The sequence below is a fragment of the Taudactylus pleione genome, unplaced genomic scaffold, assembly GCF_031769625.1.
Source record: "Taudactylus pleione unplaced genomic scaffold, aTauple2 ptg000959l, whole genome shotgun sequence".
In the NCBI taxonomy this organism is placed as follows: domain Eukaryota; kingdom Metazoa; phylum Chordata; class Amphibia; order Anura; family Myobatrachidae; genus Taudactylus; species Taudactylus pleione.
The window spans coordinates 290,977-317,832 of record NW_028285360.1 but is presented as its reverse complement, the minus strand read 5'-3'; the positions used below and the strand labels follow the sequence as shown (position 1 = coordinate 317,832).

The 26,856-nt window shown below is 45.0% G+C and overlaps 1 protein-coding gene across 2 annotated transcripts in view; it reads left to right on the top strand.

Annotated features, from left to right (window-relative positions):
* The first annotated feature begins 223 nt into the window (after nt 1-223).
* The window catches only part of LOC148473159 (membrane-bound glycerophospholipid O-acyltransferase 2-like), a 53,777-nt gene continuing 27,144 nt past the window's right edge, over nt 224-26,856 (top strand). Inside the window, exons 1-5 of one of the 2 annotated variants that reach the window (XM_088459962.1) lie at nt 224-327; nt 15,100-15,245; nt 17,982-18,059; nt 25,244-25,333; nt 25,979-26,034. In XM_088459962.1, coding sequence (XP_088316088.1) covers nt 250-327; nt 15,100-15,245; nt 17,982-18,059; nt 25,244-25,333; nt 25,979-26,034 — 448 coding nt within the window. In that variant the 5' untranslated portion in view covers nt 224-249. The remainder of the gene's footprint in view (nt 328-15,099; nt 15,246-17,981; nt 18,060-25,243; nt 25,334-25,978; nt 26,035-26,856) is intronic. The other variant, XM_088459963.1, reaches the window with a different exon arrangement.

Genomic DNA, 26,856 nt, shown 5'->3' with positions numbered 1-26,856 from the left:
ATGCAACTGAATTCCATTTCCTTTACTGTTACAACAGACTTCACCACTCCTTCTTGTGTGCTTCATGTACCCTCCCTAAACTTCCTCCTTCTATTCAGGGCGTAAGGTGCCTATCCTCGCAGCATACTTTCTGTCTACAGTTTATTTTGTGGGTGTGGTGTGTGGGCGGCTGTCATAGTAGGTAAAGTGTCACTTATAGCTCAGAACGGGTGTGGATTGCCAATTGAGTAACACTCGGGCAGTAGAAACATGCATGTAGCAGGGGTGTATGAGGGTGCACCCCTGCATGTTGTGAGGCACATGATCACAAACCTTCCAACAGAACAGGTACATATAAAAATGCATATATGATATATCTATATACTGTAAATGTGTGTATGTGTATTCTGCATGGCTGCCTTTAGAAAAGTAAGTCTGGTGTGTTGTTATTGTAACAGTAATGCAGGATGCAGCTCTAAACTCTCTACGTAACTTACTGAAACTGAGACACAATCATCAGCAGGTTACTGCAGCAGACTTCCTGAAACAAATGAATGAAAGACGTGTATTGATTGTGGGGAAGAATGAGAGCAGCCTTGTATATAATCATCAGTTACCCTGGAGAGTATGAAAGTGAAACAAGCTGTACTTTGCACAAGTGATATTTATACTATTAATAGTGATAGCAGTATACAGATGTGCATTACCAATCACTTTTACTGATAAAGAAAAATAATGAAGCACAAAGGAATTCTCAGCATTTGTGATTCATTGTGCTTATGGCTGTATGATATTTAAAGGGCTGTTTGTGTGGACTATAGCAAGTTGTTGAAGTCCACGCAATAACTAAGATGACTTTGATGCTATTGAATTGTAATGCCTTAGGCTTATGCCATAAATGTTTTTTTGTATATTTTTTTAATTTTTAAATATGTTTTAATAATACATATTGAATATTGATTTTAATAGACTGAGGGCAGGATGCATGGCGCAGCACATTCGGGCTGTGATGCATCCCGCCGCTCTCCGCATGCCTGCGTTGGTAACGCCAGTATGCATGACGAACACTGTAAAGGATAGCTCTGTCGGTGAGAGCGGCCCTTTGCGAAGGAGGGACTTAAGGATCTATGACCCAGAAGCCCCTCTGGCGACCTTCTGCGCATGCTGCGGGGGGTGCTGGAGGAATCCAGTCGGATCCCTCTCTCAGCACTCTCCCGATAGAAGCCCATAGGCTTCTATAGGGTAACGCCATCAGGAAGATGGCGTTACCCACTGCAACCATCCCCGGAGTGCATCTCTTTCCAAGGCTTGGTGCATATGAGAAAAGATGTCAAACCCGCATTTTCGGGGTTTGACCACATTTCTACCTTTGCTGCATCCCGCCCTGAGTCACATTAGTACTGATGTTGATATTGTTTATGTTGATTGCTAGGCCATGATAAGGCTGATGTTGATAGACTGTAATTAATGTAGAGCACGTTTGGCCTGACTCAGTGATGTATTGTATGCCAATGCCATAGCAGCTGCGAATTTGTTCACAGTGGCTGTGTAACATAATGCAAATGTCGCAGCTCCTGGGAATTGTATCGAGATGCCCACCAGCGGCTTTGCAAATCCAAAATGACTGCGTGCAAGGACGCAACATCGGCCGCAGGTCATTCTGAGTTTCTCAATGGTTGTGCAGAATGGCTGTGGGAACTGAGACACTGGTGCCATTTTTACTGCGTACGCATACACCGTCACAGGCTCAGACATTTCTGAAAATGGTTGCCACCTCACCAACCTCCCATTGCCACTCACAAACGTCCCCACCTGCCAATCACCTTGCAAATAAATCCTCACTGCGAGCAAAAACGGTAATCAAACTCAAGACATGCCCAGTGCGACTCAGACACATGCGCAGGTCACAGATAATTGTTCACCTGCGTAAATATCGGCATTGCGTCCATCTCTGAATCAGGCATTTCTAAGTATGTTTTAGTGGGTCACTTGAAAATATCAAACTTAATATACTAGTATTAATAACTAATTAAACACTTTCTGGCCTGCGCTCTCTAGAGGTTATGGGTTATGTTTTTATCAGCTGCTGGACCTACATAGGGTACCCCATCCCTATTATTGGTAGTCAAATGAAGAAATTGGGAGGTCCGCGCTAATTGGTGATCCCATTTCTGCCAAGGAGCGCCTACAGCACACGTGGATGCCCGAACAGGACGTTGGAGAAGGAGGAGTGCGTTACCCGGTCAGGGTAACGCACAACTCACAAGACTATAAATCCCGGTCAGGGTAGTGATAACAATTTTAAAGCACAATAAATACAACCTTGATTTATGACTAAGATTGGAGCAGTGTGACTCCATAAAATAAGTAAGTACCTAACAAGCTAATAAAAATGAAAAATAAAAATAAACAATTGATTAACACATATATTGTGGAGTACACTAATTTTTTACAATACTCACCAAAAGGGATACCCAGACACGCATTTACCGTAAAATTAGCGCGGACCTCCCAATTTCTCCATAGTATTAATAACTATTTTGAATTATTTTGTACAACGCAGTACATATGTTTGCAATATAATTTTATAACTTACTAGCTGGAGTACCCAGCGTTGCCCAGGATTTTAAGAATGTTTGTTTACACATCATCCTCCAACAAACCTCTCCTTAGGCAGGCCTCACGAAAAGTGTGACAAACTTCCCCATCAACAGTCCTAAGGTCTTCGAAGGAAGTAGGACTTGTAATGGTGTAAAGCAAACTTCGCAGATAGAAGCATTCAAAATGTGTCGGATGTACAGTGTAAACACGGCCAAGAGCTTCTCTTGTTCTGATACCAGCCATCTACAGCGACTCCCTGTTTTCTGTGCATAAAAACTTTTCGAGAAGCATTCCATGTGTAATATTTTCAGCTCACAGTACAGCACGGTCCTTGCAAAGTCATCATTTTGACACAGTTCGAAGAAAGAAGTCAATGTTGTTGCGTAATTTGGTATAGTCAGAGAGCTGAGAATGCTGGGAAAGCCTGCTAAAGCTCTCTTCGATAATAAACATTAAGATCATGAAAATTAAAAACGCACGCTCCGAGGCCCTACCCATATGCCGTGAGGCCCCACAATGAGTGTACAGCAAAAATTGTGTTTTTTAATTAATTAAAAATGAACAGTAATTAATTTCAATGTCAAATTTTTTTTAGTTGCCTCAGCCGTGTTTTAATACACTTGTATGTAAAATTTCCCGATCTTGGCTTGTAAACTGTGGATTTGTATAGAAAGACAAAAGGAAACATTTTCGCTTTTATATAGTAAAATAGTAGAGATAAGAAAGTTTTTAAAAATCACCATTGGAGGCAGCAGACAGCAGTACTGTGTGCAAGGACCCACAATGAGCGTACAGCAAAAAATTTGTTTTTCTACTTCAGGGTCCATAGGGTATCCACAGGATACCTTGGGGTATAGGTGATGACGTCAGGCATCGGGCACCATAGAGTTAAGTTTCAGCCTCCCAGGATGCACTAGGGTCCCCCTCCTATACCCCGCCCCCGAGCCAAGGAATCTCAGTTTAGTTTGGTGCCCGGCCGGAGTCGGATGCACCTGTTAGAGGGGGGCCATGAAGAGCCCCTGAAGTTTCTTTAATGCAGCTGTGGCTGCACATCTGGAAGTACAGCATGGACAGTCAGTCCTGACGTCCATGCTGTCTTCCCTACACCCCCGCCGGTACCAGAACGCCGGTACTGATCCGGGGATGCTGGTAGGCATCTGGGGTCACAGCTAGCGGTGACCCCAGATGTTCAGGACCATGGCCGGAATCAAGGGGGACAGCAGGTAAGCAGCGGGGTCCCGCGGTGGGTCCCCGCTGATACATGGTCCAGAGTCCCCAGGCAGGGGGCTCCCTGGGGACTGGCTGCAGCGTGGAGCCAGGTTCTAACCTGCGCTTCCACTACCCCCTTGGGACAGCAGGACCGCGGCAGAGCGGTAGCGCTGCGGCGTCCCAGGGGTTAAATGCATGCCAGGGAAGCGTGCCTTCCCTGTCTCACAGCCGGCGCCTCCCCCGCTGCACACAGCCCTCTCTGCTCTGGCTGACTGGTCCTGTGTCAGCGCTCCTCCCCCAGGCCGGCCTCCTCTCTGCTCCTCGGTGGCCATCTTTGGAAGAAGCATGGTGAGCGCTGCTGGACGCTGAAGAACGGTGGCATCGCGGTCTGGGTCCCCCTGCATACCTCTCCTCCGTTGGATAAGGTCTGTGTATGCAGCGCTGTGTCCTACCAGGCTCTGAGTCTGCGTAGTTGAGGATCAGCGCTGATAGTGCAGGAATTGATTTCTTTGCATTGTATGTGACCTATGCTAGCGTCTGCTGCCTGTACTTTCATTTTCTATCTGTCAGCATTTAACTGTCCCTGTTCTTTCTGCTATAGCCCTTGCGGTGCGGTGCTTGCAGGGTGGTCTCACACTATACTAACGAGTTTCAGTGAGAGGGGTCACATACTTACCATTATGTCTGAAAGTGATTTTCCTTTCCAGCTTTTATGTACTACATGCAAGGTACCTATAGCGGAGGGGGACGGTAGTGCGGAGGGACTATGTCGACGGTGTTATTCGTTGACGCGACCGATTACGGTCACGGCTCCAGCACAGGAACCGCCCTGGGCTTGTTTTGCCAAAGCGCTTACAACCCTCGTGGGTCAGTTAGCTCCGCAGCCTGCCTTCACTCAGATGGGTTTGTCCCAGCAGTCAGTGGTGTCGTCACCCATGCAGGGGTTCCCGAGACAACTGATGGTACCCCACAGTCTCCCTATTTCCCCTCCTCAGGTCTCTCATGAGCCTGCGTGGGTTAATTCATTAACAAGCTCTGTACAGCAGTTGTCAGAAGTGTTGCAAGGGGAGTCTGTGATGCGACCTCACAAGCGGCTGGTGGCGTCTCTGTCTGCTCCTTATGAGGATGACGACGGGACGTCCGACGATGGGGAGATTCTGGATCTTTCTGACCAGGAACCTACCTGTCCTAAAGAGTCGGGCGCTAAGTCTAAGGTGTATATACCTGGCCTTATTCGTGCAGTCCGTACTGCTTTAGTTATTGAGGATGAGGAGCCTCCAGTATCGAAGTCCAAATACGCCTTTTTCAAGGATGTTAAAGGAGATATCACAGTGTTTCCTCTTTCTGGGCAATTAGTTGACCATCTAGAGGAAGCGTGGAAACAGCCAGGCAAACGATATCAGCCTCAACGGCGTTTAGCAGTGGCGTATCCATTTGCGGACAATTATTTTGCCAAGTGGGAGTCCCCTCCACAGGTGGATTCTCATGTGACACGCCTTGTCCGTAGTGCCACATTACCCATGCCATCCATGTCCTCCCTTAAGGATGCTACGGACCGCAAGGTGGAGATCTGCCTGAAGTCCGTCTATTCCCTTGCGGGGGGGGGCAGTGCGGCCAGCTATGGAGCGCTGGGCTGATACGTTGGAGGCGTCCTTCGATTCCGACTGTTCGGCTGAGCAGACGGAGTTGATCGGCAATCTCCGGGATTCGGTCACTTATATCAACGAAGCGGCCTTGGATATTAGTACCCTGGCGTCTCGAATTTCTTCGGCAGCTGTGGCTGCTCGTCGCACAGTGTGGTTGCGATCTTGGAAGGCGGACACGGATTCCAAAAAGGGTTTGGAAGCGTTGCCTTTTAACGGAGAAGTTCTCTTTGGTCCGGACCTGGACAAAATTGTAGCCACGCTGGCGGCAGCCAAATCGGCATGTCTCCTGTCTGCTGCAGTTCCTTCCGGTTCCGGTAAGTCGGCCTTATAGGGCCCAGGGTAGGCCTAAAGCACAGTCTTTTCCCCGACAGGCTGGCCCCAAGAAATCGGCCAAGCCCCGGAAGCAGGCCTGGAGTACCAGACGTCCGGCCCCTAAGCCAGATGACACACTATGCTCCAGGCTGGAGTTATAGTGCCTGTTCCATTCTCCCAGAGGGGCCAGGGTTTCTATTCCAATCTCTTTTTGGTGCAGAAACCCAATGGGTCGTTTCGTCCGATTCTCAACCTCAAGGCTCTCAACAAGTCTTTGCAGGTGCCGAAGTTTCGGATGGAGACTCTTCGGTCCATTATTCTGGCACTGGAATCTGGGGACTACATGGTGTCATTGGACATACAGGACGCTTACCTGCATGTCCCTATTCTTTTGTGCCATCAGCAGTTCCTCAGGTTTGCAATCCGCAGCGACCACTTTCAGTTCCGGGCGTTACCTTTTGGCCTGGCGACAGCACCACGTGTTTTCACCAAGGTGATGGTGGTCATGGCGGCTTCCCTGCGGCTGCAGGGAGTCCGCATGTTGCCGTACTTGGACGACCTTCTCTTAGTGGCAGGATCTCCGGAGCTCCTTCTGCGCCACTTGGACCTGACCATTGCGCTACTGCAACGGCACGGCTGGTTGATAAACTGGCAGAAGTCCACCCTGGTCCCGTCTCAGCGGATTCTGCATCTCAGAGCTTTATTGGACTCGGGACAGGAAAGGATCTTTGTGACGGGGGAAAAGATCTCTGCCTTACAGTCGAGGGTGCGCAGTTGTCTGTAAAGCCGCCGGGTGTCTCTGCACTCGGCAATGAGGTTACTGGGCTCCATGGTGTCGGTATTCGACGTGGTGGAATATGCCCAGTTTCACTCCAGACCTCTGCAGCACCTGATCCTGTCCAAATGGAATGGACTGCCTCAGAGTCTGAAGTCCCAGACGTTGGTACTCACTCCGGAGGTTCGCCTGTCTCTAGCCTGGTGGTTGCAGATGACCCATCTCAACAGGGGTCGTCCGTTCTGGGTGGCGAATTGGGTCCTGTTAACAACGGATGCCAGTCTTCGGGGCTGGGGAGCGGTCTCAGGTCCACACTTGTTCCAGGGCAGGTGGACTCCGGCAGAAGCAGAGCTTTCAATAAACATCTTGGAGCTCCGAGCGGTTTTCAATGCTCTCCAGCAGGCACATCGGGTTCTCCAAGGTCACCCAGTGCAGGTCCAGTCGGACAACGCTACCACCGTGGCCTACATAAACCGACAAGGAGGAACCCGAAGTCGGGCGGCTCTCGAAGAGGTGTCTCGGATACTGGTATGGGCGGAGCGCAATCTTCCAGCCATATCAGCTGTCTTCATCCCGGGAGTGCTAAACTGGGAGGCGGACTTTCTCAGTCGCCAGGACGTTCATGCAGGGGAATGGTCCCTGCACCCGGACGTTTTTCAACTGCTGGTGGACAGGTGGGGTCTTCCAGAGATCGACCTCATGGCGTCCCGGCACAACAACAAGTTGCCGGTGTACGGGTCTCGTACAAGAGATAAAGAGGCGTCTCTGGTGGATGCTCTGTCCGTCCGGGGGACGTTCCGGTTTGCTTACCTCTTTCCTCCGGTCTCCCTTCTTCCACGGGTAATCCGAAAATTCAAACAGGAAGGAGGGACGCTCCTGTTGATAGCTCCCGCATGGCCCAGACGGCACTGGTTCTCAGACCTTCAGGGTCTGTCCGTGGACAGTCCTCTGCGGTTACCGCTCCGACCGGACCTTCTGTTGTGCGGGCCTTAAGGACTTATGTTGACCGCACTTCTTCGTTTAGGAAGTCGGACGCCTTGTTTGTCCTCTATGGCTTCCGTAAAAAGGGTTGGCCTGCTTCAAAGCAAACTTTGGCAGCCTGGATCCGTATATGGCTATTTCTGAAGCTTATCTTCATGAAGGCCTGCCGGTTCCTCCTTCTGTGAAGGCTCATTCCACTAGGTCTGTGGGTCCTTTGTGGGCAGCTCGACGTGGTGCCTCTGCAGTCCAGATCTGCAAGGCTGCTACGTGGTCCTCTGTCCATACCTTTGTGAGGTATTATGCGTTTGACACCTTTGCCTCTCAGGATGCTTCCTTCAGGCAGCGGATTCTCCTTTCAGCACAGGAGCGTCCCCACCCTTAAAGGATACTGCTTTGGGACATCCCCAAGGTATCCTGTGGATACCCTATGGACCCTGAAGTAGAAAATATGAGATATGGTAAGAACTTACCCTTGTTATCTCTATTTCTACGAAGTCCATAGGGTTCCACAGGACTCCCGCCCTGTCGCACCTGTGCTGCAGATGGGCTTTACTCTGGTCACCGGTTTTTCCGTCTCCCTCTGGTGAGAATGTGATTCTTGTGTGTGTCCGGATCTTTCTTCTCTCTCTTCCTTCTCCTCCTCCGGCCTATGGCTTGGTACCTAACTGAGATGTCTTGGCTCAGGGGCGGGGTATAGGAGGGGACCCTAGTGCATCCTGGGGGGCTGAAACTTAACTCTATGGTGCCCGATGCCTGACGTCATCACCTATACCCCAAGGTATCCTGTGGAACCCTATGGACTTCGTAGAAATAGAGATAACAAGGGTAAGTTCTTACCATATCTCATATTTTTAATTCATTAAAAATTAACAGTAATTAATTTCAATTTCATATTTTTTTAGTTGCCTCGGCCATGTTTTAATACGCTCGTATGTAAAATTTCATAATCTTGGCTTGTGAACTGTGGATATGTATAGAAAGACAGAAGGACAAATTTTCGCTTTTATATAGTAGAATGATGCAAGGAGACATAGTGTTTCATGAAAAAACAAAAACAGACATTTCCAGTAAGTTTCAGATACCATTATTATATATTACTAGCTGAAGTACCCGGCCTTGTCCGGGTTTAAATCTTTTACATTTTATTATCAGTGGAAGGCCCAGAACAGGTTCCCCGAGTCAAAGTTCTGCCTGGCGCACTCCGCCGTGAGGTCCGACTGGGACCCCAACCACTATATTAGGCATCCTAGACCAATTGCCACACCTCTGAGATGTTTTTACCCAAAACCATCCAGTGGAAGGCCCAGAACAGGCTCCCCGGGTCACAGTTCTGCCCAGTGTACACCAGCGGGAGGTCCACGCAGACCCACTGCAAAATTATGCTAATGTTTGCAATCGCAATGCCGTCGCACCTCAAAATAAAGGTGCCCACTTCCCCTTACTCACATCCGTAATACTTTGCAAGTCTGCAAAAACATCGGTACCAACTAGTAACATGAGAGCATTACACAAAGTTAGACCTTGCTAACCCCGTCGCACGCAGTGAGAGCTCAAGCTGCATGTGCCACCCCAGTGGCTAATTTATGCACGCCCCTGTTATAGCGTTCAAATGGGCAGGCACGCCTGCGTTCCTTCTACCACTCCCCTGTCACCACCCCCACACACTCACTTCCTGTCAATCACTCTGCGATGGGTCTGTGTGCCATCACAGTGGAGCCATCGCACACGCACACTGCGATGCATGTGCAGTACGTAACAATCAGCCATCTGCCTGCGTAATTGCAATAGCGATTCGTAATGAATCAGGCCCTATGTACGATTTGGCAGCTTTAGCTTGAAGTCTGTGGAAGATATTCGCCAACAAACAAACTTCTTCTTTTATATATATATATATAGTAGTTAATTACTTTTATTTTCCATGCTATGCCTGTCATGTGTCTAGTGTGCTGCACTATCTCGGAACGGTGCTTTGCACAGCATGTATAGTATATTATTTCTGCTGTAATAGTTAATAGTGAATGCCACACTAATTTAAGTTAACAGGTACATTTTGTTGTATCCTGTGCCACATTTGCTTCACTGTGATTTTTTTTTATATGGTATTGTGTAGCGTATGAAATAAGTCATGTTAGAAGTGTGGATGTGTGGTTAGGGGCAGCTGTGCAAAATCTTTAACACTTATACACGTTTCAGTATAACTTTACAGGAACTTTGGAATTGGAATAGTAACTAATACCCTCAAAATTCCAGGTCTGATCCGGATAGGAACTTTGTTCCAACTCCAGGTCAGACCCGGAATTTAGGTGGAAAAGGGGTATTGATAGATGCAGAAACACATAGTGGGTCTTATCTGTTGGGTAATTAGCCACTTTATGTAATAGCACATGATAAGAGCTTATTAAGTCAATGATTACCTGTTAAGTGAGGATGTCTGCTGTCTTTATTTGAGGTTATTATCTTCCATGTGTAGTATTGCTATGTCATATTTTTACAGCCATGAAATACATATGTACTTTTTCCAGATTAATGCTCATATAGGGGCATATTTATTAATGATTAAGTCTTATGGAGCGTACACACGGTCAGATTTGTCAGATTTGTCAGATGAACGATTGAACGATTTGAACGATTTTACCAAAGTTTTGAACGATTTGAATGATTGAACGATTTTTGACTGCATTAAAATGAATGGAATCGTCCAAGTCTGACTGCAAACCCATCAGATGTCAGATATCGTTATCTGACAAACGGGAACGCGCATCGTTCATCGTCCATCGTTCAGGCATGTCAGATATGTCAGATTTTCCTTCAGATATGAACGACTGAACGATTTTTAAATCGTTATCGTTCATATCTGAAGGAAAAATCTGACCGTGTGTATGCACCATAAGACTGATAATTATCATTTCTATTTGCAGTAATTAAAAATTTAAATTTGCCTGAATTGATTAAATTTAAAATACACTTGCAGGATCAGGGGCCCATCCCAATTGCAATCCCTTCAATACATCTTTGTGAGCTATGTGCACTACTGCGCATGCTTTGTCCGCTGACCACGCATGCGCTAGTGGTGAGTGTCAGGAATGGATCCTACGGATCCCTCTCCCGGTACTTTTTGTGTAATGTAGCCCATGGTGTTAGCTATCGAGGCCAACTCTGGAATGCATCGCATTCTGGAGCTTGATAAAGTTGGCTAAAAAGCAATGCGATATTCAGAATTATTGCATGAATGTACTAAAATGAAGTTGCTGGGACAAAGCTTGTGCGAAAGCTCTGCCCTGGCAAATCACCTCTCAAACTTGTTCATTGCTGGCATCCAGTTTTCGCAATTACAAAACTCTTCTTATGCCGACAGTAGGTCTGCAGAGCACCCTGCTGTGCCCATTAGCCACCTCCATAGACTGTGGACTTCGGGTAAGATTTCCCCCACTCTGCCCACTTCACTAGGTAGTGAGTGGGATGCGGGAGAAGTGCCTACTCTTCCATGGGTGCGGGGCTACCCGAAAAATTGGGAGCCTCCTGCAGGTCCTGGGAGAGTAGACAAGTATGAAATAGGCCCCTTTTAAAAACCGGAGCCTCCATTCCAATTCACTGCTGGTAGCTGTCTCTCCCACTTGTGTCACTGCACTCCCTCCATCGTTACATCTCCGCTCTCTCACAGCCACCTCTTGCGTCACTTACTGCACACATATGCCCCTATATGCCTCTTCTCTGTCCCACTGTGTGATTACAGGCTCACCCTCTCACTAACCTGTGCTGCGCAGACCTCTGCAGCTCATAGCCACACAGGCTCAGATCCATCATCAGCTGTGGGCCTTATTCAGAGGTGATTGCAGTGTTGGTGTTTGCGCAGTTGAGCGATTATTTGCTATCACGCATGTGTGAAAAGTCTTGGAAACCCCTATGGCACATGTGTTCCACTGACTACACAGGGACTGCTGTTGCTTATAGACTCATTCCCATTTGAGCTGGCAATAGAAAGCCATGAGCATTGCTGGGAGGCTACTTGTTATGGCAGTGTCACAGGCGTGTTAGTGAACAAGGCTGCACTCTCAAATGCACTTTTTTTTTTCAGCAATAAAAAGGATTGATAAATATGTCCCATAGTAACAGATGGATGAATGAATACAACATGCTTTTAAATTCATTATAAAGCAATATAATCAAGTAGAGAAGTTCCACCAAGGGAGCGCCATTAGTATATCATTTTATTAAAACAAAAATAAGAAACAATAAATATAATAACATACAATGATCAAAAAATAATTGATTAATAAACTCCAGTTCAGCTGATTATTAAAACAGGGAAAAAAAAGTACATGAATAAAAATCAGACACTTGTGTCCTCATGTCCCCTTTAAAATAACATTGAAAGATCACACTGCCAAATTTACACAGTCACGGATAGTGGTGTCGATATTTAGTAGGTTCATGCAGGTAATTTTGTATCCAGTGGCAATTAAGCATAACAAGAGGGAGAGCACTTAGCTGTGTTTATTCCTTAGTCTTTAGCGCTATGCTTCAACCTTTATGGACAGCTTGTTATTTAATTCACTTCATGTGGAATATATATATGTAGTGGGTATGTCCTGCACTCTCATCTTTGTTTGTCCCGGCTACTGGGGTGCTCTTCAGGGATCTCCAAGGGATGTCCCACACATATGTTGCACTCTACTCCTGTAGAAAGAAGGCACTCTCCAGATTGTTTGAAGTATTTGAAAAAAAAAAAAATTTAAAGTTTTTTTAACATGCCATCAACTTTTCTATTTTTTTGCGAATCTTTCTCATGGCTGAGTTTTAGGCAGTATTAATAATGCACTTAATGGAACATCTGGTCAGTGTAGCACGTTTGCTTATTAATACTGCTTAAAACCCAGCCTTGAGAAAGATTTGCTATAGAATCGAAACGTTGACGGCTTGATGGCATGTTAAAAAACTTCAAACAATCTGGAGAGTGCCTTCTTTCTACAGGAGTAGAGTGCATATAGATATTGTGATAGAAGCACTGGAGAAGTCTGGGATGGCATATATGTGTGACCCAGATTCCTTTCATATGTGTTTTAAAAAACCCCAGGAAAAGTCTTTTATGCCAAACAGACCAGAATGTCGGCTTTTGGTAAAAGCCGGATAATGGGTCCTGGGGGTGTGGATGTGAGAAGAGAGGGAGGGTTCCATCCACAGGCCATTCCAGGTGTTGGGCCTTTCAGTCTGAGAGCAGGCTGATTAGTAGTTGCACCTGCACGTGGTTCATATAGCTGTATTAAGGTTTTGGTTGAGTGTCTCACATACCCTGGGGAGAGCAGGCACTGAGGTTTGTTCAGAGACACTGTGATATTTGAAAGTGCTGTGTTTGTGTTTGTGGTAAGGCAGTAGGCCCCTCCCACTTGCAGAGAGGGAATAACCTGTCTAGTTAGTGCCCAGACAGGCTAGGATTTATTTTTACGTTTTGTTTATTTTGTTGTTTATGTCGCACGATAAAACTGGCTCTGACCAGCTTGCACGAAAATCCTGGACTGGCGTGCTGTTTCCTGGCTGCTGTGTGTAAAGAGGTGTCCATCTACCCCAGGAGAGGGACCCCTACCCCGACTATATCACAAGTGGTGGAGAATGCAGGCAAATACACGGAAAACTGCAGCAAGAGGAAAAGTTTTGCATTGAAAATTTAAAGGGACAGACACCAATTTGTTGTTTGAATGTCAAACCTGTGTTTAATGGAGTCCACGAAGGTGGCATCGGTAGATGCTTTGAGAAGCCAGATTCCGCTTCCAACCTACACCTAAAGACAACATGGAGGACATTGTTAAGGCCTTGCTCCAAGCTACAGCAGCTCAGCAAAAAGCTACCAGAGCTCAGCAGGAAATTAAAAAAATTCAACAAGTCGCCATAGAGGAAACCCGCCAGGCCTTCAGAGAGGTGGTACAGCAGCTAGTAGTCCGGTCTGGAGATGCTTCCCCTGCTCTTCCAACTAACACTCACACCATACGGGTCTGTCACTTTCTGCAAAAGGTGACCCAGAATGATGATGTGGAAGCGTATCTAATGGCCTTTGAAAGAACCACAGAAAGCAAGAATTGGCCTAAAGAGCAGTGGGCAAGTCTTGTGGCAGCCTTCCTGTCTGGAGAACCACAGAAAGCCTACTATGACTTGTGCCTGACTGATGCGAAAGACTATGTTAAATTGAAACAGGAAATCTTAACTTGATTGGGAGTCACAGTATTTGTTTGCGCAACGGCGATCTCCCGTGATCACTGGTAAAGATTGTTCCAGGGGAGAAGGGTGCTGGGCGATGGAATGTACTTAAGACTGTGGGTTTGAAACCTGGAGATAGGCCAGCCAGGCCAGGGAGGTTCCTACCCCGTAATAGACTTGATAATAGTATGATTCAATGTTTCCAATGTGGTGGTTGGGCCATATTGCAGCTAATTGTTCACTCACCTCTGAACGTATGCAATGTGATACTGCTTACGTCAATCGCAGAATGTCTTTCTTTGCACAGCCAGCCTGTACTGCTGACCGACAGGCTGAGACAGATAATGCAAATGTGATACTGTAGAAGGCAACCGAGTAGAGGCTCTGTTAGATTCTAGTAGCCTGGTTACACTTGTGAAAGTTGAACTGGTGAACCCTTTGAAGCGTAAGGGAAAAACTGTTGGTGTGACCTGCATACATGGGGATACTCGCTATTATGTTACTGCAGAGGTGAACATAGAAACACAATGTGGTTCCGCGATAGTCTCTGTGGGTTTTGTGCATGGCTTGATGGATGATGCAATATTGGGGAGAGACTTTGCTCACTTCTGGAAGTTGTGTGAAAGCCGATTTGTTATAGAAGTAAAGAACCCCAACCCATTTGAGAAGGTTACTGATGCAGTAGCAGAGGGAGTTTCTTCAGAGTCTGAGGTGTTCCCCTTCTCTAGCATGATTGGCGAACCAGAGAGTGCTGAGAATGGTGGTGGCTCACCAAGTGATGTGCCTCCTACTGAGATGGGAAGTGTTATGGAGCCAGTTGATCGTCTGGTGTTGGGCCTTTCAGTCTGAGAGCAGGCTGATTAGTAGTTGCACCTGCAAGTGGTTCATATAGTTGTGTTAAGATTTTGGTTGAGTGTCTCACATACCCTGGGGAGAGCAGACGCTGAGGTTTGTTCAGAGACACTGTGATATTTGAAAGTGCTGTGTTTGTGGTAAGGCAGTAGGCCCCTGCCACTTGTAGAGAGGGAATAACCTGTCTAGTTAGTGCCCAGACAGGCTAGGATTTATTTTTAGTTTTAGTTTTGTTTATTTTGTAGTTTATGTTGCACAATAAAACTGGCTCTGACCAGCTTGCACGAAAACCCTGGACTGGCGTGCTGTTTCCTGGCTGCTGTGTGTAAAGAGGTGTCCATCTACCCCAGGAGAGGGACCCCTACCCCGACTATATCACAATATATACACACACACAAGGAAATATTTTTGCCAACCAATTCAGCATAATGAAAGAGGGCTACATGCTGCAAACTGAAGTAAAAATGTATTCTGTTTTATCATAGCTATGATTATTATGACATGATGTTATATTTCTGCTACATATTGTACATTCCTCTTTCTCATCTTTTTCAGCGTATCTTCCTCATTGGACAGCTCTCTGCGCTGATCCTGGCCTTCCTGTTTCGATATTGCCTCCCTCCCTCTCAATGTGGTGCAAGAGTCAGACATGGTGTTGCCTCCTTGCTGGGAATATTTTTGTCGGTCTACTGCTTTGGATGGTGAGAAAGAACATTACATCCTTCACAGTCAGAGCTATTATTCTCCAAAACATTAAACCACATTTTACCAGTAGATGCAACAATTTGGGGCAGATTCAATTAGCTGCGGTCTTTACCACGTGGGTAAAGCTCCGGGTTTAACACCCGGAGCTATTCAAGTATAATGAATTTTACCTGCGCCGCATTGGGAGCCCAGAATTTATCGATTACTCCATGCGTTGAGCCCCAGTGGGTGCATTTAACTCCTCCTGAGGCTGCGAGGAATAACCCACATTAAGTGCAACGTCTGGGGCATAGTGCACGGGGTATCAGCAGTCAATTGTAGCTCAGGGCAGAGTAATTAGCCGCAGGTTAACCTCATGGCTAACAGAATCTGCCCCATTGCATTTATATTTGGACACAAGTGCATTTGCACATTGCAACTTAGCATGTAACCACTTGCACTTTCGTACGCTTGCACTTTGAGAGGCAGATCAGTGGCATTCACATACAAGTGCAGGGCAGTAAAGGCTTGACTCATTTTAAACACAACCCAGAGCTGTGCTTGTATTTAGCCTAATTGTTTTCATATTTTTGTGCGTATCCTAGAAGTGGAAATATAGAAGTGGCAGTATGGTAAATGGAAGTCAGTGGAAGTGGCGATATGGCCATATGGCATTCTGCCCTATACAGGCCTGCTTTAAACTGTGTCATCCACCAATGGTAGCAAATCTTACATCATACTACAATCAGAAAGATACTACTACACCAATGTGATTATCCCAGGTCTGACTGAGTAATTTGAGAGGCAAAGAATATCAAGGAAATAAATCCTTGCAGTGAATTGTGTTACCATTTCCGTCTGTCAGCATACCGTAGTATTTCTGTGCCCTGAGGGTGCCTCACTGGTGACAGGTGCTCCAGGTGTTTAAGTGGCCCATTTTTTAATGTGCACATTTTTAATTAACATCTATTATCTTTACTATTCACAGCGAGAATAGATCTATGTAATAAATGGTTAGGTCCATCCTGTCTCTGACATGCTCAGTAGGTGTCGGAGCTCTCAGGATTATGACATAATGGTCACTGGTGGAAGGGAGGGGTCAGAGTTGAGACCAACTGTCAGTAACTGTTATGTAGCGGATACTTAGTAAATTGCTAATAGTAACCATGTTATTTCATTAGCACTAATCTACAGAGACAGTGCTAAGATGGTGAATATTCCGGGAGGCATTTTTCAGGAATGCTTTGTGAAACTGTATGGGCTCTTAATGACCTACATAAAGACTGACCAGAAAGTGAACACTAATCACCCATAAAGAGCTCAGAGAGAGAGTTAAAATTGAGAAAGAAAGTACCAACCAATCTTCTCCTAACTGTCACTTTACAGGCTGACAGTTAGGAGCTGTTTGTTTGGTACTTCTATCTTTTACAATGATTTTATTGACGTCAGTACATTGTAGGACCACCACGTGCAGTGATTACTGCAGACACCCTTCTTGCAAAACTGTCCACAAGTTCCTGGACAATAGCAGGGGGTATGTTTTGCCATTCTGCCTTAAGTACAGTGACCAACTGTGACACTGAATAAGGTTGAGTTGGCATAGAACGCACCCGTCGCTCCAATTCGTCCTAGAGGGTCTCAATTGGGTTAAGATCTGGACTCTGAGCTGGCCAGACCATCCGCGTTACCAAATTTTCTGTATACCACTTCATGCATCGCCATGGGAACATGACAGGTGGCATTGTCATCCTGATAAAAACATTTGTTGTTTCTGTACAACTGGAAGTGCATGGGCCTCCCCACATTAGTGGCCATGTGGAACTCGCATGCAATGGTATGCATTTCACTTGCGTGAGGGTGTCCAATCACTTTTGTCTACATAGTGTACTAGACATGTGAGATTGAAAATGTGAAGATTACAGGCTACAATGGCTAAGTGAAAAGCTAAACTCCTTGAAGCTTGGTAAAAAGCTCCAGACCATTGTCCACATTGCAAGTAATGGTGTCTGTGGTATCCTGTGTTGGTAAAATGCAGGGATACTTAAATTATGCATAAACTATCCAAATGATTCAAGGGGACAATAAGATTAATAAATAGGCCCCTAAGTAGTTTATCCTAATTAGAGATGATAAACTCTTACCTTTGACCCATTCCGTTACATTGCTATCACGCCTGGCCTGCTTAACTAATAAAATGATGGATTCTGCAAGATAAAGTAACAGGTCCGAGAGGACAGATACCCATCAAACTTCAATGGGGTGATGCCTTCCTAATGTGGCAAATACCAGTTTGAGTATAGAGTTCAGGTCTCTGACCATTTAGTTACATGTAGTCACCAGTAATTTAATTGGGATTACTATATATAAGCACTCTAGCTCGACTGTGGATTACAGCAATCATAGCATTCAATTGTCATTTATATTTCTCTGACTATACAATAAAAACACTACTACTTACATGAATAAGAGACAAGCATCACAAAACTACCAGTCTGTCTACTGTTTTAATGTCTGCATCAATGTACAGCTCTTTCCTGATCATCTGAGAGACATCTGAGAGCTGGCAATGCACAGCATCAGTGAGCAACGATGTAACTGAGCTGCACATAGCAATAGGTCTTTCCTGTCACTTATGTGCAGAGGTGTACCAGTATGTACTATTCTATTATTTTCTCTTCTTCCTCCTGTCTGAAATATATGAATCGCTCACTAGATAACTGGTAACCATATTTTCATGTTTTCTACACACCCAGGCTCACCGTATTTCTCATAGGAGAGGTCATCCTATGTTATCTCATGCTTCTTATGGCTGATCCTAGAAGAGTTCATATGTAAGTTTAAAGGGATTCATGGTGGGAATAACTACTTAGTCTACTTAGTCTATGGAACACTTTACTGGTAATACACTATCATCAAAATGATGTATAATAATTAATTAATGTATTTATTGATATAGTTTGGATTTCGCACAGAAGACTATTTTACCGTTTTATGATTCAAATGTTTCAATCTTGCAAAAATAATGGTACCTGTATTTGTAGATGTTTGCTATATTGTGGATGGCTGACATTACATTACTGCCATACACTTGTTATTCAGGATTGTGTGTGGGGCTTATGATGCAACTTATCAACTTATGCACTCTTCCTGCATGAAAATGGGGTAACTTTGTATCTGCTATACATATCTGCGTGCTACACGACCAGTCTATCAAAAGGGCCCAAGCATTTAAAGAAGTCTTGTATGAGACCTCCAGCATTACATTCACCAACTGGCACGCTGTGTGAATGTTATGGTTGCCATTCCTATGAGGGTTGCAGATGTCATGCATTCAATAAACACGGCAATGTTTGCATCAATTTGCACGCTGGTGCAGGTCTAAAGGGGAGATGTAGCAAGCCTTGGAGCGTGATAAAGTGGAGAAGTGACTGATTGGTTGCTTGTAAGAAGTTCAAGGGTTCATGAATTTAACCCTTCTGATGGCATCCTTCTGCATTTTTTGATTTCTTATGCTCTTCAAGGTTTCTATGCAAAGGCGTTCCATCAATGGTGTGAAGCCACCATATCTGTTTTGGCCTTCCACGGCTGCTGACATTGAGAGAGTTGTTTCTGCTTGTGCTCCCTGCAATGCTCTAAGGCAGGGGTTCCCAACCATGGTCCTCAAGGCACTCTAACAGTCCAGGCTTTAAAGATAGCCATACTTGAGCACAGGTGACTTAATTAGTACCTCAGTTATTTTGATGTAACCATCTGTGCTTTAGCATGGATATCACTAAAACTAGGACTGTTAGTGTGCCTTGAGGACCGAGGTTGGGAATCACTGCTCTAAGGGTTCATCATGCCAGGAACCACTCATGCTGCTTGAAGTACCTGACCTTCACTGGTCCATAGTTGCTGTTGACATTGATAGTAGGGGGAAGGAGCACTGGATGTTAGATTATTTAGACTCTGACTGGTTCAGAACCTCAACAAAAAATAGAGAGAAATAGATATACAATAGGGCACTTCACAAAAAAAGAATAATTATAGCCTACAATTAATACAATTAATACATTCCTTTTGTAGTTGTAGAAATCTTGTGCTGTAGTTTAAAAGGTTCACATATGTATCTTCTCCACTATATCAGTCACCAATCTTCTTATATGTAAAATTTGAAGAGTAGAAACAGGGTGTGTGGAGCAGAGTGTATAGAGCACCCCTCCACATAAACAGTGCGTACCCCACTAACAGAAAAGAGTGACTGTTGATTCCTCAAAAGGTATCTTTTAACTCTCCAATCACCCAAAAGTGTGGTTCACCAATAGTATAATCTGCGTACCATAACTCACTTCTAGTGATAAAAACGGAATCTTCAAAAGGTATCTTTGCATGCAACAATAGTGTACCCCAACTCACTCTAGCAACAGGCAGAGTCGTCACATCAAGGTTTCTTTTCCTAGTATGGAATATTTGCACTCTCTGTCCTCAGATTATAATGTAGTTTCCAAAAAAATGTATATCTCAACATCAGGAATCCAGAAAAGGATATGTTTATTCAAAAGGGAACAACAGCGTCCAATCACATAAAAAGGTACAAAACAACGAACAAACATACATCAGTCTCTTTTTACAGCAGCAAGACTGTTTGGTTAAAAAAGTTTTTTTGGATATACGATTTAAAAATACATACAAGGAAAAAATTATTTCAGCCTTGTGGAAAGTATAGTTCAAGCTCTCATCCACATACCATCAGTAGGTTGAATGCATAAAAATATGGTCACAGGAATCCTTCAAGTCAACGCGCGTTTCGGCTCAGCCTGGAGCCTTTGTCAAGAAATATGGATAATGTGACCTGGTAAATGATTTATACTGCCCGCCTCCTATCGGCATAGGGCATAAATCAAGACAAATGCTGACAGTTGTGAAAAAACCTCCTCCCTTTGAGTATACACCCGCCCGTCTGACCTCACATATCATCCTCACCGGGATTGGTTGCACAAGGACCCCCATAGTGTCTGTATCATCCGAAACCGGAAGTGTGTACCTAAAAACCCAGTGGCGCATCATATAGAGCTTACCGCATCTCTAACAATAGAGAGCGAACACGTGTTCCCTATACCGCCCCACGTGGTGTCTGCGTCATCTGGGCCCGGAAACATGCATCCGGAAGCCTGGCAGTGTGGCGTCTAAAGCTGTCCGCATCTCACATTGTTGAGGGCGGAAATTGATTCACTATCTCAGCACACATCGAGGCGAAGCTAACGGACAGTAGTCTATCAACCAACTGGATAACTACTTGGTTGTCCTGGTATCTGACGCTATGGCATGTAGTCATAGTAACCTGACCTGACATGTCACCTCCTATAAACCTCCATAATGAGATTATTCAAGCACAACAACATATATGCAAATATACATACATAAATATAAAAACAAAAATATACATACAAAAATATAAAGACAAAATTTAAACTAATGTGGTTTTCATAAGTGAATTCATTCTTGAATGGCAATCGATGTTTAAAAAGGATCGGAGACTTGTCTTTTTATACACATATATTCATCTTGTTATAGTCCATAGAAAACAGAAAGAATCCCAGGGTTTATCACTACAAAAGACATAATAAAATCAGCTCTACATATAGACAGTGATTATGATGTCAAATAATCATTCATTCCATGTTTATAAAAATGCAGTAATAATGTTGTCAATATTTCATAAGAACCATTTAAGTTCAAAATCTTTATTTAGCCCTATTGGCACCAGGGTTTTTAGGGTGTAAATCAGATTCATCTCGTTTTTTGCCAGAATGGTGGCCACATCCTTAGATCTTAAATTTGGTCTTATGGTCCTCAGTCCATAAAAACCTACTACTCCACTTAATGAGCACCCGTGAACTTCTTTAAAGTGCAAAGAAAGGGCATGAGTCTCTAAGCCCTTTTTTATATTCCGTAGATGCTCCGACACCCTTATTTTTAGGGGCCTTGATGTTCTTCCGATGTAAAATGTATTACAATGGCATTTAATGGCGTATACTACATTTTTACTTTGACACGTTATGAAATCTTTAATTTGAAAATCATTTCCATTAATGTGGATGTTCTCAATTTTATGATTTCCTTCGCTCTTAATACTTCTACAACCCTGACACCCCCCACATCTATAAAAACCCTTGGAGACAATAGTGGTTGGTCCCTTACATGATGGAAGAGCACTGGAAACCAACTTAGATTTTAAATTAGGGGCCTTTCTGTATATACATACGGGTTTGCTTGGAATCCTTGCACCTAAAAGGGGGTCCTTTTTTAATAGCCCCCAATGCTTTTGTAAGATCCTCTCTACCGATTTATATTTATCCGAAAATTCTGTGATGAAGGCCCATTGAAATTTATCTTCTACTCCCTCTGATGTTTTTCCCAGGTTATCCCTAAGGAGATCTCTTCGCTCAAAGTTTTTAACTTTGTTTAGGGCTTTACCAATGCTCGCTTCTTCATATCCACATGCCCTAAATCTATTGTTCATATTCTCTGCCTGGGCAAAAAATACTTGTGGTTCTGAGCAGTTTCTTTTTAGTCTGGTTAGTTGGCCTGCCGGTATTGCATCTAGCCAGTTTTTATGATGACAACTGGTTCTGTTTATGTATGCACCTGAATCTGTTGGCTTCATATACGTTTTAGTGTGTAAACGTCCCCCTTCAATATATACAGATACATCTAGAAAGTTTAAACTTACATCACTGACTTCAAAAGTCAGAACGATGTTCCTAGGATTACCATTCAGATGGTTACAGAAAGCATCCAAGCTTAGCCTATCCCCTCTCCATATAAAAAAGATGTAATCTGTGTATCTGCGATAAGACACCAAGCCCGCGCCAAGCTCGCCACACCGCCACACGGCTTCCTCCTCTCACTTGCCCATGAAGAGGTTGGCATAACTTGGCGTGAACTTGGTGCCCATCGCTGTGCCAGTCTTCTGAAGGTAGAATTCTTCCTTAAAAAGGAAAAAGTTGTCCCGAAGGATGAACTCAATACCTTCTAACAAAAATTTCTGTAGATTACTCGATAACTTGGACTCTACCAGAAAACATCTCACTGCCTCAATACCCACATCATGGTTAATGATGGTGTAAAGCGAGCTGACATCCGCTGTCACCATCAAAAAGTCTCACTCCAACTTAAATCTTCCACTAATTTTAAAAAATCCTTCGTATCTTTCAAATGAGATTTATTACCTATAACCAAAGGCTGCAAATGAAAGTCGATGAATTCTGACAAATTTGACGATATCGAATTAATCCCGGAGATTATTGGTCTCCCGGGTTCAGAACCTGATAAGTATCATAGTCATCAACAAAATTAAGAGAGACTTCTCGGTGCATGGCATTCCACGCAAATTACTCACTGACAATTCCATGCAATTCTTAAGTGTTGAGTTCCAGGCCTTGTACCAGTAGCAGTCTTCGCTATCAACAGTCCAACGGGTTGGCAGAAAGGGCAGTCTATTCTTCAAAGCATTTGCTAGAAAAATGTTTCAGGTATGGATCATGGTGCGGCTCATTTTGAGAAACACCCAGAGAGATGGGCTTCCTTATCCTATAGAATGCCTTTTATCTAGACGCACCTACAGAATGCAGGGCTGGCTTATAGGGGGGGGCGACAGGGGCGGTCATCCCAGGGCCCCCACACCTAAGGGGCCCCCACACAGCAGCAGCTGCTCATGAGCAGGCACAGTTATTAAGCCCCGCCCACCTCGCGGCAAAATGCCACGATTCGCGGGTCAATCGACTGGAGGCGGAGCCAGCATGATGCAATTCTATTACAATTGTGTCATTTGGCTCCGCCATTTTCCGACTGACCCGCAAATCGCGGCCAAAGCCGCGAGGGGGGCAGAGCTTAATAACTTTGTGCCTTCCTGCCAGATCCCCTCCCCATCCACAACATGCAGTGCAGATGGTGCAAGGTAAGTGTGTGTGTGAGAGAATGTATGTATGTTTGTTTGTAATGTATGTGTGACACATGCATGCGTGGTATATATATATATATATATGTGTGTTTTTCTGTGTGAATGTATGTGTGTGTGTGTAAATATATAAATATATGTGTGTGGTGTATGTGCATGTAGGTGTGTATACAGTATAATAAAACTGGTGGTCTTTGATAATAACAGCAGGAGCTGTAACCACAGGTAACTTGATAGTGGTAACTGCAAACAAATTACACTTTTCCAATATTAAGTAAGGTGATACTTAACAACAGTTGATGCAGAGAGTAGGAGACCATGGATCACACTAAAAAGCACACAGAGATTCAGGATACCAGCAGTACACAGTATTCACCAGCACTCAGATCAACATGCTTCCACCAAGGCATGAACCTATAACTGAGAAAGAAGTGAAAGCCTGGCTGCATTTTAAAACACACACATAGACCAATGATAAAACATCAATAAGACCAACCCCCTGCAAGTGAAATAAGTCATTGGTGTGCTGCTGCACATAGGAAATCAACTGGTGAGAATCTCAGCAATTAAACATCAGCTGCAGACATTCCTGTGCATTCTCTAATCACATACACTAGCCTCCCAGGCTCCTAGCAATAACTGGGACCAGCATGCAAAGTGGCTGGTGCTCAGATCTCCTAGCAACCAGCGGGACCTGAAGAGGTAGTAAAACGCCACTTGGCTTAAAACTAGTTAACAGCTGTGGCCTAAAACCAGTCGTGACAGCTCCTCCATTGGTTAAGCCAAATGTATCCTGTGCAGACTGGTTGCATCCAGACACCTGTCAGGTTTGCAGGGATCCTCTAACAGGGCCAACAGCTATGGGGGCCTTTTAGAGGATCCCTGCAAACCTGGAAGCAGACAGTGCTTTGTATAAGCATAACAAGCGCCACTATTTGGGGTGACTGAATCTCCACATCCACCTGTCTTAACACACACTGAAGGTGGCAAAAAACCCATTGTCATGCACAGAGACTCCCCTGAAGAAGCACCTGTTGAAGCTCTGGAATCTCATGCCCTTTCTCAATAGTGGGCCTATTCTGGTAGAGACTACCCCAGTTGCCCCTTTGTTTATCACCAGTTTGGGAGGATTTCCAGGCCTAATCCCAAGCTCCAGGACTTTCCAGGCTACTTAGGACTCTTGACCATTTATAGTGCATTATACAATGAAGGCACACTGGGCTTGATTCCGAGATGGACGTATTTCACAGCAGTGATGTGAAATTATGCTAATGCTGCAGGAGGGGTCTGAGGAGAAGAGATGCCTAACAGCATTGCAGATCCGAGTGCTGTGTCCTAAGGCGCAGCATCAGATCATATGCGAGACCATTGGCCATCTGAGTAACCCTGAGGTTACTCAGATTGCCCCTTGCAGCTTCATAACCAATGCCAGGAAGTCTGTACAGGGCCATCGGAAGACACAGACCTTGATCCTAGCACTACCAGAAAATGGGGGTGACACACCCTCATTTTCTCGAACAAAGACCGGCACTGTTCCCACCCTGCTCCCAAACGGGCACACCCTGTCAGTCAGACTGCAGCTCAGTGTGCGATGAATAGGTTTTGCACATGCGCAGACACCCCCACCATCGGAGACCATTGAATTTGCGTACATCTCTGAATGAGGCCCACTCTCCCTACATCCAACACTTGTCACATTTACTTGCAGACACATACTTGATGTATGTTTTTTATGTTTAAAAAGAGGTCTGTAGATGTGGATGGCAAGTTGCGTCACTGGCATCCACTTGCTATTCTGTAAGTCCCCTGGTGCCCATGTTGGTTATGTCTCTGATTAGTAAAGATAAGTTTCTGCAGTGCTCCAGCACTCTAACATAGATCAAGTTTAGAACTTTAATAACTTCTGACCATTGTGGAAAGATTGAAGCCCTTGTACATAGCAACCTACAGCTCCAGAAATGTAAAATCCATTTTACTGGAAAAATTACCTGAAGTTGAAATGTGTAAAATAAGTTACAGAACAGATCCCTGTATCTGAAGCACCTAAGAGCATTCCTTTGTTGTTTCTCTCTACAGGTACACATTGTTACTGACCATGTTCTATCTCACATTCTTCCACATCCGAAGATATGCAAACCCTCTAGTGGACAAGCTGGACTTCACTGTGTAAGTACTCTGGGCCTGATTCAGACCCGGTCGCTCTGACAGAGCGCTCGCTCTGAATCAGGGCGTCTTTTTTTTTTTTGGAGCGGCCTCTTGTCTGCTCGCATAGCTGTGGGTGACCACCCACAGCTATAGCAAGCAGCCATGATGATGGCCGCGATGGTCAAGACCATAGCGACCATCAGGCTTGCAACGAGACCCTTGTGGTAGGGTCTCATTTATCGCAAGCCCCAGAGAGCTTTCGGCTCTAACAGAGCCGGAAGCTCTCCACTGACATCACTAGTGATGTCAGTGGGGCCGCCCCCAAACGGCAGGCATTCTCGTGGGAACGCCTCCGTTTGGGCAGCCGGCCCGCCCACCAAAGGGGGTGAGTTGTCACTCAACATCGACAGCTCGCCCCCCTTTGGTGCGAGACCTGGAGCGACGGATTGCCCGTCGCTAGCCGGGTCTCGTGCATGTGCACGACGGACCCGGCTCCGTCGTGCGCATGCGCTGTGGGCCACCATCGACCCGATTGCGAGCGCTCAGCACTTGCGACGGGGTCTGAATCAGGCCCCCAGTGCACTTAATAAAGACAGATTTGTCATTTTGTTTACCCATATAATTTACATGTTCATAAAGTAGCTTGTTTACTTGTGCTTTTTTTAGGGCTTTAATGACACTGACCCAGAAATTAAGCAGGGTGGCATTTGAATACCATGATGGTAAGACAATATAAGCACTGCAATGGGGGGTAAGAGGTTCCACTTCACAAAACACTGTGGTATTATTGCTGTTTATGGAAGTCTGTAATGTGTAGCTCTTAGCCCTGGTGTATGGATCCCATATTTAATGCAGGAATGAAGGGCATTCAAGATGCAGTTTGTTATGCCCATTCATGTCACTTCTCACTAGATTCTAGATGCCAATTGCAAACCTATTGTGTGACTGCTAGTTTGTCCCTCCATACCCACCAGAGAAATGCTGGGACATGAAGTATTCTATATCAGCTGGAAAAGGTCATATTGATAAATGCCCCACCCACAGCTGGTCACAGGTTAGATGGAGTCGGTTAGTCTTACCCATAAAGGTCCTCTCATGTATTACAGTGTGTTACCAGACCCTCCTTCTTACCATTTGGTTTTCTTAGCCCCCCAACCAGCTCAAAAGAACTGAAATCTCTATGGAATGACAAGTGTCTGTAAAGTCAATAAATGCATCATGTCACTTGCAGCCCTTAGCAGCAGAATACATAGGCACACAGTTGTGATGTTTTGAAACATACAGTGGGAGCACCTGAGACAGTTCTTTTTTAAGCTGGGTACACACTATGCGATCCCTCGCACGACATATCGTTCTGACGTGGATCGAAATGAAATAAAGCGTGGATCTCATGTACGCCCGATTGCATGTGCCCACGGGTCTTTCATTGCATCGTCCCATATGCTGTGCAGCACATCAGGTGGGACGATGCGATGAACAGCCCCATGCTGCTGTCTGCAGCATGGAACCACACATTGCGCCATCATACACCACATTGTGCAGTG